At 55.8% G+C, this 13,123-nt stretch overlaps 1 protein-coding gene across 1 annotated transcript in view; it reads right to left on the bottom strand.

Moving 5' to 3' along the window:
- Positions 1 to 13,123, bottom strand: part of SKAP1 (src kinase associated phosphoprotein 1) — a 163,540-nt gene that overhangs the window by 14,091 nt on the left and 136,326 nt on the right. Inside the window, exons 9-10 of the mRNA XM_067311987.1 lie at positions 12,327 to 12,491; positions 4,675 to 4,737 (exon numbers count right to left, since the gene is read on the bottom strand). Coding sequence (XP_067168088.1) covers positions 4,675 to 4,737; positions 12,327 to 12,491 — 228 coding nt within the window. The remainder of the gene's footprint in view (positions 1 to 4,674; positions 4,738 to 12,326; positions 12,492 to 13,123) is intronic.

Below are 13,123 nucleotides of genomic sequence, written 5' to 3' on the forward strand. Positions count from 1 at the left end.
TTGGAAACAGACGATTTGCTTGTTCAAAATTGTGGGTTTGGGCTGAGGAAACAGTTGACAAACTCTGTGCCAAGGCTGGGGAATGCCGTTGGCTGAACGCGTGCGGGGGCTCTCTGAAAAATGTCGCACCAGTGTTTTCAGAACACGATCTTGCCGTCTTTTCCGTTTCTAAACGGCATTTCTCGTCTCAGGAACTGGCAGGGAGACCAGAGCCACCACAAAAGGTGGGTTCCCGCTGCTCCCGCAGGAAAAAAACCAAATCGGACGGTGAGATTCCCAGTTCCCAAACACACGAGACAATGGTTAAAATGTGCTCCTGAACCCAAGGTTTCAGGCAGGACACTGACGGCAGCAGATGCAGATGTCATGACATGGACATCGTGACGTGGCCCCTGCGGATAATTAAACTCCGTTAAAGAGCATTGACGGGGGGATTCGAGCGCTGGGCTACGCCAGTGCGCTGGGCTGCTCTGCCACACGGCTGCAGCCAGCCCAGAAAGCATAAATAGAAAATATCGAGCACATGTTGGAGGAAATGTTTCTAATATGGTATAAGGGACTGAGTGATAAGGGTGCATCTGGAGAACTGTGCCCAGATTTGATCACCTAAATATGAAAAAGGACATTACAGAGATGGATAATGGTACAGCAGGGAGTAACTGGAATGACTCAGGGACTTGGGGAACTTAAATAGAAAGGCTGGGAAAAAAAAGTAGGTCTGCATCCTTTGGAAAGTATTAAAGGGGGAGCACGCAGTGGTGAGGAAAAGATTGTGAAGGGAATAGAAGGAGAAGGAGCTACTGAGTTATTTAAGCTTGTGCAAAGTGCAGGAACCAGAGGTTATGAACCGGAGGCAGAGGAAATATCCGAGCTCGCAGGCGCTGAGGCAGGAGCACAAAGCGAGTAGCAGCTCCGGTAGTGGGCAGCAAACTGCGTAACGAACACCAAAGGCCGCTGCAGGAGGGCGCGAGGACGACACGGCGAGGCAGAGAGTAACCCGCGCTAAGGGACGGCGCTTGCTGCTTGGTTTCCTCCAGTGACACGAGCTCATTCGCTGTGGGCTGAGGAGAAGGGAAGACAAGACACAGAGCACTGAAACAGGAGGGTAGGACTTGCTGGGAAAAAGCTGCCCCTAGTGATAAGTAATATATTAGTAATCCTACAGAGCATTGTATCTAATTTGCTGGCAAAGAGATTTAAGGACTGTGATCGCCAAAGTCAGCCTATATTCCTCTTCAGACGGGGTTGTGTTGCACCCTGGTTGGGTAGTGCTGGGTTGGTGGGTACCAAAGCTAAGGCCTGGATACCAGAAAGGGCAGAGGCTGATGCAGTATTTTATCTCTACAGGCTGGAATAATCCTTAAAATGAGGTGCAACAAAATACTTTGGAAGTTCATGCTTGGCTAGGTCTAACCACAAATCCTGCCTCTTGCCACCTTGAGCCTGTCAGCAAGGACTGGAGAAAGGAGACTCAGCCGATAAAACAGAGACTTCGCAGAAGCCTCACACATGATCCTGGGCAAGATACTCCATGAGTACAAAGAGAGAAAACTTTCCAACCTGCAGTAGTGCTCATGCTCCCAAAGGTTTGTAGAGTTTTTCCAACCATGTCAGCTGGCCTGACGAAAGGTCTCACTCCTCCCTCCAACCCTGCCTTCAAAAGGTCAAAATCGATTGCATCAGATGAGGAAGATGCCTCGTGATGAGAGCTCAGCTGGGCTCTGCACTTAACTCTCAGCCACAGCTTCAAAAGCAAGATGTTTGTGCAAGCTACCCAGAATATCATGTTAAAATTAAGACCATTTGCAGAAAAGGGATACTGGGCTTAAAAACCCCGAATCCCCAGTCTAGATTCTTGAATTTGCTTTCAGGGAAGAGATGTGATTTCAATGCAACTGATCCACACTGATGTAAGTGGGGCGAGAGCCTGCTTCCATGTTTATGGACCTTGGGGTCATTAAGAAAACCAGCCAAATGTGACAACTGCACCATTTTCTTCCGCAGTCTGAACAGCCGACAGCAGGGCTGTGGGAGAGGCACTATCTGCCCGATCCTCTTGCTTCAGGCATGTTGCTTCGGAAGTTTGTTGATGCTGAAACCTAGTGACAACTGTCTGCAGGCCAGTGCTTTTCACTGCTCTTCTCACACTAGGTGAAACGTCCTGCTATTCTAAGCACAGAGGGCTGAGAAAGGAACCTGATTTGGAGGTTTGTTTTTTTTTTAGTATAGGAATTTGGCTCTGTACATATTCAAGTGGTAAAACTGCACTGCAGAAGGAGCCCCAAACCCTGCCCGGTGCAGAAGGCAGGGATTAAGCTGCCTGCAGGCTGAGAGGAGGAAATGGGTGTCCTGGCAGGAGAAGCCTGTGGCTCTCAGCGGGATTTGCTGGGCTGCTGCAGCTTTGTGGCATCCTTGTAATTCTTAGAAATTAGAAACAATAGTTTTCCATTAGCCAAATGCTCATCTGGCATTGTGGCCATGTGAAATAATTAAGAAATAACCCCTTCCCTCGCTCCCACCAGCCAGCTCTCTGTTCAAGGACTTCTGTCCTCTCTTTCTAGCCCTTTCTCCAGTTGGACTGAAGCACCAATTACCAACGCAAAAAGCACGAGGGCTGGGATTCCCGGCGCTGCGATAACCTTTCCCTCTTGAAATGCAGCCCAGCATTTCAGAGGCAAGAGCCTAATTTATTATTTAGTGTAAAAACAGACACAGGGCTTAAAGCAATCATGACAACGCTAATAACTAAAACAGTTATAACTATTAACAACAATTACAACCACCAGGAAGATGCTAATGAGTACAAGCAGGGCATTTAAACGGCTGGCAGGATTACGACATGCAAAAACCAAATCCTCAGGGCAGCCTTGGGGACACGGGTTTGTCACGACACCTCCGGCATCGGCCTGCTGTGGAAGACAAGCTCTGCTGCCCCCGATGCCCGTCTCGAGCCGGCCTCGGGGAGCCCACGGGGGAGCCGCTTTCCTGGCGTCTGGTTGTTTGGATGTTTAAATGCCCAGGACAGTTGCAAGAGAGACCACAAGCATGTGCGTGTGCACACGCGTGTACGGGGCATCCCTCCTGCCTCCTTGCGCTTTCTTTACTCTGCGCCGAGGAATCGAAACCAATGAGTGCGTGGCCCCACGTTACGACCGCCGGATGGTTTGTAAAGATCGGGGTGTCTCTTCTCCAGGCTTTGGGGTGCTGCTACCTGCTGTAGCTGCCACATGCTCCGGTGGCCAAATAAGTCATGGTGCTGGGGAGCGCTTAGGCGGGAGGAAAAGCACAGCGCAACCACAAGGAGCGCAGAAATGCTGACTTGCTCCTGTCTCCACAAACGGCTGGGACCCTCCTGGCCCAGCGTTTCTGAAACTGTGGTAGAAACAGCCCTGAGTGCCCTCCTGAGCCAGGAAACACCTATGGGCGCTTGATGTCGGCTAAAGGGAACCGTTGGATCCAGGCTTGCCAGAAGTGCTGGGGAGGGCAGGCCAGGGGTGCAGGACAGCTAGGAACCCTGCCGGGAGGCGGCAAGCAGTAAGCGATGCTCGGGACACTCACGTGCGCCTCTGCGTGCGTGTTCGAGAGAGCACGTGCCTGCGTAAAGCCAGCTTGGCCACACACCAGTCCCCAGCGACCAACACCAAACCCCTCCGGGCTCCACCACCAAACTAACAGGACGCCTGTCCTGAGTCGCCCTGGGTCCCCGCGCCAGCAGACACCCCAGCAGCCCGTTGCCTCTGAGCTCCGGGACCACCGGCATGGGAAGCTCCAGAGCCGGCCCTGCTGGGAGGTCGTGGTTTCCTGCGCTGTGCGGAGAGCACAGGGACAGCAGGAAGCTCCCAGCCAGCTCTGCCCCGGCTGCTCGGACACAAGAGTTTCTTTCCTGCACTGGGGCAGAAGCCGTGGTGGAAAGAGAAGCAGGTGGGACTGGGGGGAGCCGGGGAGGAAACAGATCTTCCGCTCGGATCCCACGTGTCGGGGCCCAAAGGAAAAAGCAGGGGTGGGGGCCGGCCGCCGCGGGGATGCTTTCGGGCTGGCCGCTCCGCGCGGGCAGGCAGTGCTGGTTCCTAGGGTGGTGGTGTGTTGCCTTCCAGCTTCCAGTGCCAAGATCCCTCCCTGTACCGGCTTCCTCCAGGCCCTGACTCATTTCCTGCCCTCTCCTCCGATTGTTTCGGCCGGAGCGCTGCTCTCCCCGGCCCGGTGCCGGATGCTCCCCATCGCCTCTCCAAGGCATTGCCTCCTGCGGAGGATGGCGCGAGGGACAGGGACACATGCACATCTCTGGGAGAACCTTTGGCGAAGGGATCTCATCAGGCAGGAGCGGATGTCCGTGGGGTCTCCCTTGCGATGGGGCTCCTTGGTGGAGAGCTCATTTCCCACCGGAGAGTCTTTGGATTTGGTGACCGTCCTCAAAAGGAGAGGCGACCCCTGTGTCCATAGCACAGCACACAGGAAAGCCTTGGAGGGGACAGTCCCCAGAGGCCAAGATACCAACCTTTCCCCTTTGCGGTCCCCTCTGTCACCCATCGGTCTGATCCTGGGGCCTCTCCCATCCTCACGCTCTCCTCCATCGTTCCCGCACCCCAAAATGCCAGAGCATGGCTGGAGACAGATCTCCTGGCCACTGGGACCGGGGAGGTCCTGGGCGTTCGACAAAGCGGGGGGGGCTCCTACCATTTCTCTGTCCGCTTCTGGCATCCTCTGTGTCCTCTGCGAAGGGGGGGTCCAGCTCCTCCTCTGAGAAGGGAAAAACAGAGCAGAGAAGCCAGGTTAGCACCGGGAGCGACAGCGTTTGTCGCTGTAAGACAAGCGAAGAGAGGGAGTGCTGCGCGCCATCGCCGCAGGGGACGGTGGATCCCTCAGCAGCACCGGGGGACCATCATGTCCTCCCTTTCCCAGGGGCAGGGAGAGGAAAGCCATGTCCAAGACCAGCCGCCTGCTCCGCGGCCGCACTGGGAAGGGGAGCCGGTGCCCCCCGAGGACCCGCAGCCCCCGCGAAATGGCTGCGTGATGCAGCGGTGACGGGCCATCGCTACCGCTGCGCCCCGCTCGCAGGCAGGCAGAGGGAGCATCCGACTGTCAGAATAACAAATTACCGGCTTAATTGTGAAGAGTGGAAGGGAGGAAGTCACAGATAATATTTTAAAACATGCTGCATAAAAATATGAATTGTTGTTAACACTGGTAAAAACAAATCACTTATTATAGCCTCATAAATTTACACAGCACTTTACCGAGCATCCTATAGGAAGAGATGCTTCCTGTGCAGGAGAAGTCGCAGTCTAGAGAAAATCAGGCACTGAGGAGAAACGCCAGGACAGAAATGCAAGGAAGGACTGTGGAAAGAAGCAGAGTTGAAGGAGGAGAGGGGGGACCCCGGCAGCAAAGGGCAGACACCGGCACGGCCACGGATGGTGGGGAAAGAGGACATGAGAAAATAATAAGGAACAAAAGTGTGGAAAAGATTAAGCGAGAGCCAGGACAGAGGGGCTGGAGATTATGGGGAAGCCCTGGAAAAACGGCTAGTGACTGACAGGAACACGGGTCTGCATCTACACACAAGAACTACTGGCTTCAATCATCAGGTCAGTTTTTGGCAGCCCACCATAAGCTGTGCTGAAATGCAGCTCAAAATGCTTTGGATTGATAAATCATAAGCCAGCAAATTGACACCAGCACCAGAGTTTGCCAGTCCGGCTGCAGGTCGACGCAAGACCTCATCCCCGGGGCACTAACACAGGCCCCAGGCTTCTGACTGCAGTAGTGTCCCTCCAAGACTTGCCCATGGAAGAGACTTGCTGTTAAGGAGCTCGCTGAAGCTGTTTGGTTGCATCTGGAGGTGAAGCTGGGTTAACATCATCCAGTGTGGTAGGAACAACTCACCCAGCCTGACCTGCTCTGTGTGCTAGGATGAGATGGGTTCACAGCATCTGCATGAGCCATGGTTGCAACCCATGTTTCCTTCTGCAACCATAAAGACTACAAACAACCTAATAAAATAATTTTGAATTTTGAAGCGTTTCAGAAAGCCAAAGCTCAGGCAAACCCTCTTGCCATGGATCTGCTGAGCCAGCAGTGTTCATCTGCCTCCCTTGCTCGCACAGCCATTGCAACGTGCTGTTCAGCGGTCAGGACGAGTCCTAGCGTAGCTGAGTCCCGTGCCAAAGCAGGAGGTGCCCTTATTGCCTCTCAGGCCACGAGCCCCGAGGCATCAGCTTTTGCTGTTGTCTTTAGGCAGAGCCAACAGCAGCCCGGTTTCAGGCACGACGGATGGAGCCTAATGAGTCAGCGACGGGTCTTCTGCTGATCCCACACAACCTGATCACGAGGCAACAGATAAAGTGCTGCTTCCTGGCACTTTCGGAAGACGCGGTCCCCGGCCCCGGCCCCTGCCCCTGCCCCAGCCCCCGCCGTCTCCTCCACCCGCTGCTGATCAATGCAAACCAGGTCAGCCCTCCGCTGTGAATTACAAATTGGATCCAAAGTTGGAGGGTCACTGCAACTGCTCCCCCATTAGACGGGAACCGGCACCAAAGATCTTTTCTAAATAAATCAGACTTTATTGTAAAACTCGGCCACTGACGAGACAGAACCTCATTAGCATTGATTTTAAAATAAATTATTGAAAGTGGCTTTTGCCTGCTCTTTGCATTTGTAAAAGAGAATGTAAATGTATCTGTAACGACACTCTGCCTCCACCATTCCCGCACGCGCTCCCCAAACGCTATTCCTTTATGCTTTCACCAATGGCACCTAATCCCCTAATCATGTTTTGGCCTCCGAGCGAAGTCAATCAAACCCGCTCCCTCGGCACAGCTTGTCCCTGCGCGCGTGCGAGGTCATGTCCACCCGCACGGCCTTCCCGAGCCACCGGGGCTGCGTAAGGAAGGACTTGGGTAGGAAACACCCTGCGTGCCCGGGGCGGCCCATCTCCGTTTGGGAGATGCTACCACGACACGCGCACCCGGCACGCTGGGTGCACACGCGGCTCTGCCGCAGCACCCTGCCCCGGCGGTGCCGTGCTCCCACCACCGCCACGCGTTACATCCGCATCCCCGGGCTCCGCACCCCCAGCTTCCTATCTGCGCTTTACGCTCGCCTCCGGCCCGTGTCCGCGCCTGCTTCCTGCAGGCACCGTTCCCACCGCAGAGCCGAGCTGTCCTCAGAAAACCTCTCCCAGGGCCCTCCTCGCGCCCCCCCGGCGCGCACGCACGCTCCTCGGGAAGCCAGCAGCCAGCGCTGCTGCAGGAAAACACGCAGCACGGAGGAAACGCTGCCTCCGGATTCCCAGTGCAAGCAAAGCCGTGGGAATCACGCCAGCGAGGCCGGGCGCGCGTTGCTGCTGCCCCTGCCCGGCTCCCGGCGAGCGTTATCTGCCTCGCTGCCTCTCCGCTTTACGGCAACCCCCCGCAGAGAGCGGCGCCGGCTCCTGCCGCAAGCGCAGGTGTCACCAATACGGCCCCTAACGGACTCAGGTGGCTTCGTGCGTCCCGGTCCCTCGGCCCAGCCAAAGCGGCCGCCTTCCCTGTCTCCTCGCTGGCCACAGCACTGCTGCGCAAGGTCTTTGCAGCGGCTTTCCCGAGCAGCCCCCCTTCCCCGTCCCACCTTGGCCCAGGTTTTTCCATATTTGATGGACCAGGGCCTGTTGTAATTGGAAATGAAAACCAGGGCCTCCTCCTCCGTTTGCAAAGCTCCTGGGGCGGCCGGGTGGCTGACTGCTCCACAGCTCGGGAACGGGCGGACGGTGCCGCTGGAGCAGGCAGGGACGCGGTGGGGTTCGGTGCCTGCGCAGAGCGCGAGTTACTGCGAGCAGCTAAAATGCAGAAATCCCCGTTTCTTTCTGCCTCGGAGGCTGGTAGCAGTAGCTAAAGCAAGGGTCTGAGCCAGGCCTCGCTCTCCCATCCCCAGTCCGCTCAGTCCTCCGTGCCTCGGTTTCCCCTGCCACGGAGAGGCTTTGCTCTGCACCTCGTGCCGAAGCCGCTCGGAGGAACCCGCAGGCGATGCCCGTCCCTCTCCGCCCGGCGCGCTCAAGGCTGGCTGCACGCACGCCGCAGCCTGCGCACGGCCCCTCGCGGCCCGCAGCTGGGGCACCTCCGCCAGCCCGGCTGCTCCACATCCCCGTGCCAGGGCCGAGGGTGCCCGGGGCTGCCATGTGCCAAAACGTCGCTGCCATAAGGAAACGCCAGGCTCCCGCAGCTGGCTGGGGCCCTGCGAGGACTGCGATGGACGGAGGCTTGGAGGAAGGAAGGAAGGAAGGAAACTCGCATGCCTCGGGTCGGATTTTCCTCAGGAAAACGCGGCTCACTGGCGTGGCTTCCCTTCGCGGACAACAGCCGGCTCCGCTCACCCTCCCGCGTCCCATCCGCTCCTGCAGAGCTGAGCAGGGCCCGGGCACAGCCTCCCCTGCCCGCAGCACGGCATCGCGAAGGCACCGACCCCGGAGCGCTGCTGAGCCTGCTACAAACCACGGCCTGGGTCAGGGCCTGCCGGCCCCAGATCACGCTCTTTGCAGATTCTGAGCCGTGCAGGTTGTGAACGTGGCCCCCGAGGACGCGACAGGCTCCCCTCCACTCCGCAGCCCTTCAGCCTGTTGCAGCCAGCTGCTTTCTGGAATAAAGTCTAGAAGGGAAACTCTGACTTTCCAGGGCCTCAGTGTTTGATCTCAGTCGATATCTGGAGTTTAGAGAGATGAATCAGAGGGAAATGCCAAAAAACACATCCCCCGGGCTCTGTCCTGCTTCCCCCCATGCCACCTCCTCGTGCCAAAGCCACAGAGCATCCCGGCCCCTGCCCCACGGACGGACTCGCCATCCTCGGGGAAATGCCTTCAACGAGTCCCTGGGCAGCACATCGCCTCGGGCAGCCCTGGGGACCGACCCCGGTGCTGAGCCCCGGGACCCAGCCCCCGCGGCAGCCCTCAGCCCCGCGGCCAGGCCGCGGCACCGGTGGGCCGCGCACCCCGCCACCGTGCTGGAGCAGCCTGGGCGTCGGGCGGATTCTCAGAGGAGCTGTGTTTTAATGTAGCAATTTGATTCAATTTTCCACTCTATAAAATTACCCATCACTGCTCGTTGCTTCCTAACAGACACCTTCACTCTTAATTTAACAATCCTATCGAATTCTGCCAGGGAAATTGGAAAAATTTATCACCTGTGAAATTTTATTTTTCCTTGGTTGTATCTGTTTTTGTAAAACTTCATTAACGACGATGACTTGCTGAGGAAATTATCTCTTCGTCACCCCCCCCCCCTTTTCTTTTTTCCCTCTCTCTTTCTCTCTCTGTTTTTGCTTGGGACACCAGAGAAGCAGCTTGGCCCGGAGGAGACCCTGGGTTGGACAGTGACTCCCTCCCACGCTTGCCGTGGGGTCCCGGGGTGCAACGGGCCGGGGCAGACACATTCCGGGCAGAGGCGCCCTCTCATACCTGCCTTGAGTGCTCATCCGGGTCCCTGCGACTGTTTCCCACCACCTTCACGCTCGGGTATCCGCTGCTCCAGCAACGCGCCACCACCTCCAGCGTTTAACGAAGCAGAGACTGGGGGCCCGGAACAGGGGGTAAGGAACTTGCCCAGGGCCAGAGAGGAAAGCTGTGGCGGAGCAGGGATTTTAACCGTGTCCTCCCCGCGCTGAGGACCCCCACGAGCTGGGGAGCTGCCTCTCGCCCGTCTCATGCACCCTCACACCCTGCAGGCAGCTCTGCCGCACACAGGGGCCAAGCGCTGGGTGATGCCGAGAAACAGGAGAGGAGAAGGTGGACTCTGCCACCTCTCCATGCCTGTGGGCTAGACCAAAACTCCCCTTCGACTCAGGGACTCCCAGAGCCATCGGCGCCTCCTCTCCATGCCATCTTCCCCCTCCTCCCGGAGCTGCTCTGGTTGTGAGTCCTCTAGCCGGCATAGCTTTGCATCCCGCTGGAGCATCCTGCGCAGCATCTGAGTTGCTTCCTCTTGTGCGGCAGCAGCTGCTCAGTCCCTGCTGCGCGCACGCGAGCGCCGGCGCGTTTCCAGCCGGGGCGCCCAGCCGCGGGCTGCAGACAGGATGCTTGATGTGGACGGCTGGAGAGCAGAGGTGATGCGGGGAGAGGCAGCTGTCCCGCGTCGCGGCCGCCTGCACCGCAGCTCAGCGCAGCCGTGACGCCGGGCGCAGAGCGTGCCAGCGCGCCAGGGAGGGACGCAGACGGCCCGGCCAAATCACTGGGCCTGGCAGCAGCCCCAGCACAGCAGCATCGTCCGCCTGCGAAGGACCCCACGCTGGGGGTCCTGCCAGCCCGGAGCGTCCAGGAATCCCCCAGGACTGCAGGGAGCCAGGGCCATTAGCTGCTCCATTGCAGGAGCCCCAGACCTTGTTGCCCCCTGTGTATCCACAGACGGAGCAGGAAGAGAAAGTCTCTGGGCAGGGAGGAAATCTCTCCTCAGCAGGATTTGATCCTGAGGATTGCAAAACACCAAGGATGCCCACGCACAGGGGCCAAAGGATACTGCAAAAGCACTGCTGAAGCAAGGTGCTTAAACCTTGCTGTTTGCAGCATTCAGGCTGGCGAGTGAGCAGCCTGAGCCACAACTGTTCAGACCATCCTAGGAACCTCCTCAGCAAGCTCTTATGCAGCTGGGATGGGCAGGACCGAGAGCACAGAAAAAGCCCACAAAGGAATGGTTTAAATGAAGGGTTTTGCTGGGATTTTCCCTCCTCCATCACGATACTCTGCGACCCCAACATCAGGACAGTAATCCACTGCGTGGGAGCAGGAGAGCAAAATCCGCAGAAACCAAGGGTGAAGCTGGCTTACAGGGTTGGCCGACCAAGCAGCGAGGAGTGCAAAGCACCAGAAGGGCTGCAAGAGGAATGGAAAGATGCCGTGGATCAGAGGCACCGTTAGCAGCGCTCACGAGGAACAGCAGGCCTGAGCCTTCCTTCCTGCACACCCCACTGGCCTGAGGCTCCAGTGTCCTGCACGTGGGGGAAGAGCATTTGGACGTGTTCAAAGGGCACAAATCACTCCTACACTTTGCATCCAGGAGTGGGGCAATGGAGGGGTCCATCCCTACGTTGAACATTGTGCAAGCTCCTATCAGGATCACCATTAGCAGCATGTGGAACAAATCTCATTTAATATCCGCTCTGTAGCTGGTGTTGTCAGCCACAAGGCAGCAAAGAGTCGGACACAGCTGCCAAAGCCATCAGGGATGCTGAAAACCCTTGGCCTGACAGACTGTCAGTCTGGAAACCCCGGAGCAGAGGCTCCCACTGAGCTCAGGGCCCTGCTGTAGGTATGCTCGGAGGAAGAGAAAGCTGCTGCCCAAAGAGCTTGCAAAGGAAACAGAAAGTGAAGATCAGGGAGGAAAGATCAGAGATGGACAGAAGCTGAGGCTTTGCTCAGGGTCACACAGGCAGCCTGGGCTCCGAGCCCCAGCTCCGCTCCTGGCAGCTGCCTTCACGCCCCTTGCAAACTGCTGAGCAGTGATTTCCTTCAGCAGCAATAACAAGACTAAGATTTGAGCACCATAAGATTTCTGGTGCATTTAATTTTTTTTTAATCACTACAAATATAAAGTTCTGAAATAAATAAAAAGAAACAGGACCTATTTCGGATCTCGGAACACAGACACCAAGGGACCCTGCTCTAGATGACAGGGTGCAGAGTTGGACAGTCCCAACCTCGGCTCAGAGGCAGGGCAGCACGTTTGTTTGAATAAGGCTCAGGTGATCCATTGACCAGGCCCTGGGGCATGTCACACCATGATTTCTGCTACAACGGCAAGAAATGTTGCAGACCATGCCGCCCTCTTAGGCTGCTTGGTTTTGTGCCAAGAAGATTGCTTCTGGCTCCTTTAACTGGCAGCCGCTGCTCTGCTACCTCCAGGCCTAGTGCACTGTTAGTGAACAGGGGTTAGTCTTTAATGCAGTTATTTTATCATCTCTTGGAAGGCCAGTAATTGCATTACAGCCATGACTGCATGCCCAGAAGGGAGCATTTTCATCATCTGAGTCTGATTTTGCAGGTAACACAGCCCAGAGATTCCACTCTCACCAAACTTAATATTACCCGAGCTGAATGGAGCACAACCTCTAAAAGCCATGTCACCTGGGCTTACAAACCCTCCACCTCACCAGAACAGAAAGTGTTTGATTCTGTGGCCCATCAACCAGTCTAAACAAAGAAATAGGGTCAAACCTTTGAGTTATGGCTCCATTAGACTCAGCAGAGCCTGAGATGTTTATTCCCATCAATGTGTTATGTGGCAAGCTCTCCTGCCATATCTGCAGGGTTAAAGGGGATTAAAGCAAAGGGATGGCTCAGTTTTCAACCTGCTCGTTCGGTTGCTCACCTGGCATAACCTCATAGATGTCATCCTCTCCCATCCCATCGTCTGGCTCGTCCTGATTCATGGTAGTGTTGTGGGATGCTGTATTCAGAGAGTCAGAACTGTCCACGTCATTGTAGGGCTCTTCCTCATCCTCTTCATCATACGGGATAGTGAGGGAGGTCAGGTCTGGCAGGAGAGAGCAAAATCATGATGAAAAGGAGCAAAACTCGTCAAGCTGCATGGTGGTACTTTTAGTTGAGTTGAGTTGAAATCAAGTAACAAAGGCATTTTGTCCTCACTATGGACCTTACAGGGACTGCCCTTGCTTAGCCCATGAGCATCTGGTGTAAAGAAAATAGGACAGAAATTGAGAAGAGACTAAAAAAACAAAAACCCAAACCCAAGGAAAGACAGCAAAGCCAAACTCAACAAGCACCTCAAAGAACTCGGCCTGACCCCATTACTGGACATTTCAGAGAAGTCTGATTTCAGCAAGACAACAAGGAAAGAAAACACAATCACAGAGTTTGTTGCAATGAATTAAACAAAACTGATTTGCCAGGACATGAACTAACAAACTGGAAAGCATCACTGGGTCTGAAACAGTGCAGCTGCCTATGGTTTCTAGAGGGTTTCCATATGCAGGGCTGGAGTCTGGTCTTAGTTTTGCTGGCCTCAAACTGGAGTGACTCCAGTGGAGCCAGAGCAACAGCTCGTCCCTCATAAGCCAAGCACACAACAGCAGATCCGCAACCCCAGCAGTGAGGAGCGATTCCCACCCTCCTCCTCTGCTGTCTCATTCTTGTCCCACTCACTAA

This window comes from Apteryx mantelli, chromosome 28 (genome assembly GCF_036417845.1).
Source record: "Apteryx mantelli isolate bAptMan1 chromosome 28, bAptMan1.hap1, whole genome shotgun sequence".
Lineage (NCBI taxonomy): Eukaryota > Metazoa > Chordata > Aves > Apterygiformes > Apterygidae > Apteryx > Apteryx mantelli.